At 36.8% G+C, this 5,063-nt stretch overlaps 1 protein-coding gene across 1 annotated transcript; it reads left to right on the forward strand.

The window, feature by feature from the left end:
* Positions 1–354: 354 nt before the first annotated feature.
* figla (folliculogenesis specific bHLH transcription factor) lies at positions 355–4,845 on the forward strand. The gene is made up of 4 exons (XM_051894300.1): positions 355–796; positions 3,586–3,735; positions 3,845–3,928; positions 4,366–4,845. Exons 1-4 carry the CDS (start codon positions 563–565, stop codon positions 4,546–4,548), a joined length of 651 nt encoding a protein of 216 aa, XP_051750260.1. The 5' UTR covers positions 355–562; the 3' UTR covers positions 4,549–4,845.
* Positions 4,846–5,063: the final 218 nt, after the last annotated feature.

Consider the following 5,063-nt stretch of genomic DNA (forward strand, 5'->3'; position numbering starts at 1 on the left):
CTCAACAAAATGAGAAAGGCTGAATCGCAATTCAATCTTCTTTTTGTATTCAAGTGAAGTGTTTACTGACATACAGTCCTTGTGACAACTTCCCCGTGTGGCAATTTTCCCGGTCGTCCTATTCAATTAAAATAGTTGTAATTAATTTGATCATGATGCCAACATTACCGTCAGCAGAAAAAAAGCTTCACTTTCAATAACGCCAGTCGTTTCGAATCATCCAAAAAGATTCAGTAGGGTAAAATTAATTTCCATGCAGATTCAATAGATTTGACCATGCACTGCCATCCAGCGGTGAAAACTGATAGAGCACCTAATCATCACAGATGGTCTACATCGGTAAGGTGGAGTTTGGCGAACAGGTGCTATTAGTTAAAATTAGATTTTTAATGGGTCAGTTGGCCAACTTCTAGACCAATAGATTCTACGATATAATCAATTATGCAAAAATGCTTTATAGCTACACACATATCTTGCTTTACCTGTGCTATATTAGATTATTGGCCTACTATACTGAGCAATTTTCCTCATTTTGCATTAAAAAAAAAAAAAAAATACACGAATGTCAGGTGAAATGACTGGCAGGAAGTTTAGAGCCATAGTGGGTCTCATGAAAGTCCCAGAGCGCGAGCTTATGGGCGATATTTTGTTGCGCGAGAGCGCTGAACCTTCACTTCCCGTTCACGTGAATATCGGTAAATTTGTCCGTTTGGATGACGGCCAGTACATCGATACGGAGGACCGAGATAAAGCTGTTAAGAGACGACAGCTTGCAAACGCAAAGGAGAGACTGCGGGTGAGTGAGTGTTTGCAAAATTCACGACAGCATCATCTGTTCCCAACATTTGTACGTCGCTGCCCTCTTTTGGTTAGTGAAGCGCTGCAGGTTTGCATTAGTTCTGTAGATTCTCAGAAACTTGAGTTACGATGCTGTTTTACTTGATGGTATACTTCATTTATACATTTCGCGAATAAATCGGCAAAAGGTAATGCTAAAACTCAAAATTTTCCCATTTTTACACAATTTTACCACTTATAGCTTGATTAAAAAATACTGGCCAAAAGTGAGACATACCCCCTTTCCCCCCCAGTCTCATTTTATCTTAAGTATGCTCTTCACTGACACTGTCTCCATGGTAATGGCTCCAAGTACACTAACTTTTGATAACTTTAAGGATGCAAGTTGAGATGGAAATTTTACCACAACTAAAAAAACCAAAGTCTGGGTCTTTCTAGGTAACTCAGTAAAATCAACTTACTCAACTCTGTTAATTTCAATCAAAATCATAATTCCCTTGGACATTTAAAGTGCCTGTTATTAAAGTAGCGTTTTTTTTTTTTTTTTTTTTTGCTTGCTTCCTCTCTTCTGCAATGAATTCAGCTCCCATTAAGCTTCATGTACTTAACATACAGACTTTTTTTCAATCCTTTTGTTAACCTCAGCATTAGATGTGTATTATTGTTTTTTGGTTTTTTTTGTTTGTTTTTTTTTTTTTTAAAAAAGGTTTTACAGAAAGATTAGTTTTTAAAAATCTCTAATTGACTCCCCTGAAAGATTTGCTATTCAAAATTTTAGGTCAGGACCAGTGATGTAATAAAGGCCTGCTTCAGCCCAAACACTGTTCTCCTGCTTCCTTCATTGCACTGGCATTTCTTTCAGTAAACGAATATCTATTTTAATAACTACAGCTTTGACAGAAATAAATGTCCAAATGGCAGGTTTTTAGACTGACTAATGACCCTGGACTTTTGAAGCTGTAATGGATAATTGTTTCCTTTGTTAAGCCTGTGCGCTCTCTGAATGGAAGTGCTCAGGATTACAAATATACAACTTGCAATTATGGAAATTTTCAAAATGTATAATTAGAGAGACTCGCTGACTTTCTCAGAGTTGATCTAATGCATTGTGACTCATTCACTTTAAAGGGTTAGTTCACCCAAAAATGAAAATTCTGTCATTAATTACTCGCCCTCATGTTGTTCCAAACCCGTAAGACTTTCGCTCATCTTTGGAATGCAAATGAAGATTTTTTTTTTTTTTTTTTTTTTAAATCTGAGAGCTTTCTGTCCTTCCATAGACCACCTACACAATTGAAACATGCTGCGTAACACATGAGAATGAACCTCATTGGTTACTCAGAACGTTTGAGCTTCTGGAAGAGATTTGTTCTCGTGCGTCATTCCAGTTCGGTTGAGCTTCACTTCAAGTGATCAGAAAATTTGGACTAATCCACTGGACTAGTTCATATGGATTAGTTTTACGATCTCTTTATGAACTTTTTGAAGCGTCAAAGTTTCAATTACTTAGGCTATCTATGGAACAACAGAAAGCTCTCAGATTTCATCAAAAAGATCTTCATCTGTGTTCTGAAGATGAACGTTTGGGTGAATTATCCCCTTTAATTAGTCCATGGTCACTTACTGTGATGCTGGGCTATAGTAAAGCATTTCTTTGTTTTCAATTCACTATATTTTGTAAAAGGAGATGTAGAAATGTGAGTCAATATTGGTTTGGGATGGGACAGTGAGTAAATGATGGAATTTTCACTATTGGGTAACTGTTCCTTTAAATGGGACATATTATGAAAATCTGACTTTTTCAGTGTTTTAAGTGCTATAATCGGATCCCCGGTGCATCGACCAACTCAGAAAACATGAAAAAGGACAACCCAGTAACTTTGTTTTGGTAAGCCTTTCTCTGCAAGCATGTGAAAAAACAAACCATTTAGATTTCGCTCCCCTTGTGACGTAGGAAGGGGGATCTTATTATAATATTACCGCCCCTTAATCTGTATGTTTCCACCCATGGCGCCACCATTTTGTTTTCACAAGCGACAATGGTGTACCAGTAACACTGGTCCTGGAGTGCAGCTGTCCTGCACAGTTTAGCTAAAACCCTGATCAAACACACTTGAATGTCTTCAGGATTACTAAAGCTACGTAAAAGAAGGTGAGTTGGGTCGGAGCAAAACTTAAGAAAAAAAAGCACTAAAGAACAACCGTCCCTGAGCTTGTGATATGTCTCAGCTATGTAAACATTATCACTGATATGTTAATAGCTATAATAGTAAACATAGTCTCCATAAACTCCTGGCATCTGAGCCACTAAGGATGAACAGTTTCTAATGATTCATTTTGAGATTTATATTTGATGTGTGAGCTTCTCCTGTGTTGTTTATGCCTCAGTGTATTGGAATCGCAAGCTTGGGGGCGGGGAGCACAAGCTCTTTTGCATTTAAAGGTACTTACGCCAAATCAGGTTTTTTTTTTTTTTTTTTTTTTTTTTTTTTTTTTTTTTTTTTTTTCTTCCACCCAAAAATAGGCAGAAAGAACATGGTATAATGAAAAAGATGAAACTTCACAGACACAGTTTGGGGACATCTTGTAAAAAGGGGCATAATAACAAGGGGCCTTAAACAAAATACTGGTCATGGTCTACCCTATTGTGTTCAACAGGGCTGTGTTTCCCAAAAGCATTGTGAGACCAGTTTGTTCCTCAGCTCCATTTTTATGTTATTTATTTGGCTCAGTCAAAGATGTTCTGAATTTTTGCCCGTTAATGGTGTCATCTGTTGCTCCGCTCAGGTGAGGAGCCTGAACAGCATGTTCTCGTACCTTCGCCGTATTGTGCCAGTGATGCCGCGAGATCGAAAACCCAGTAAAGTGGACATGCTGAAGGCTGCAACGGAGTACATCCGGCTCCTCTCAGCAGTCCTCAATCACACCTCTGCCACTGTGAGTCAAAACCAATGTCATTCCCTTTTGTCCTAGAAGAGAACATTTCTTACCCTATACAGTATGAGTGCAAAATACGTGATGCCTTTTTGTTTGGTGTGTGTGGCAGGGAAATGCAAATGTTTTCCTCGACACTGGAATCAACTTCTCAAGCAGTGAGACTGACTGCTCTGATCTCTGGAGCATTGAGGATGTGAGTTCACTTTGACCTTTTTTTTTTTTTTTTTTTTTTTTTTTTTTTTGTGTAAAATGTGTTAAGTAAATGCTTCAAATCTGTCTTACTGACATTCAAAAGGTCCCCCCCCCCTTAACTTCCTCTCTCTTATGCTCACCATTTGTTTGATCAAAAATACAGTACAGTAAATCAATAATATTATAAAATGTTATTACAATTTAAAAACTTTCTAGTTTAATATATTTTAAAATTATTTATTCCTGTTTGTTTATTCCTGCATTTTCAGCATCATTACTCCAGTCTTCAGTGTCACATGATCCTTCAGAAATCATTCTAATATGCTGATTTGCTGCTCAAGAAACATTTATAAGACAAACTTATTTTTTTCTTTTACTACTTTCCCTCTGAAATCTTCCTGCATGCTATCACACTATCATTCACCTCAATCTCCTCAGGCTCTGGAGTCGAAACCCTTTCTGTCTGAGGGCGTGAGCGTGGCTGCCCCACTGGTCACCATGGCAACAGGAGCGGATGATGACATTGATCTCAACAACATGACAGTACAGTGTGTCGTACCAATGTACATTGTTCAAGTCGGCTCGGAGCAAACTGTGGTAACAAGTACACTCTCCTCTTAGATGCACACCTTCTTTTCGTGCCTTGAATCACTCACTTTTTTCTATATGTGACTTTAAGATATTCAGTTTATGCTATTTGTGCCCTTTATCTCTAATATTACTAAAATATTTGAAATGTCAGCCAAGATGAGGATTGATAGCTGACTTGATGATGAGCTCTCATGAGACTTTATTTTGTTGGATTATTTATTTTCTCATAAATGTAAACTCCTTTAATTATAGGAGGAAAATCTATATAAAGTTTATTTTGAGTCTTTTCAGCTGCTTTATGTTTTACAAATATGAATAAATTGTAAATACTAATTGTGTTGTAACAATTTTTACAGAAAATGAATTTTCTTTTGAGCATGAAGATTTAAAGGCATATGTCAATGTCAAATAAGGATGTTCAAGATGATCTTTGAAAACAAGTCTTTGCAGGTTGAATTAATATTGCTTTAAGACTTTCCATGAAAAAGTACAGTAAAACTAAAGTGTGTAGTCTTAATCACTTTTTTTTTTTTTTTTTTTTGAAC

This window comes from Ctenopharyngodon idella, chromosome 5 (assembly GCF_019924925.1).
Source record: "Ctenopharyngodon idella isolate HZGC_01 chromosome 5, HZGC01, whole genome shotgun sequence".
NCBI classification, from domain to species: Eukaryota; Metazoa; Chordata; class Actinopteri; order Cypriniformes; family Xenocyprididae; genus Ctenopharyngodon; species Ctenopharyngodon idella.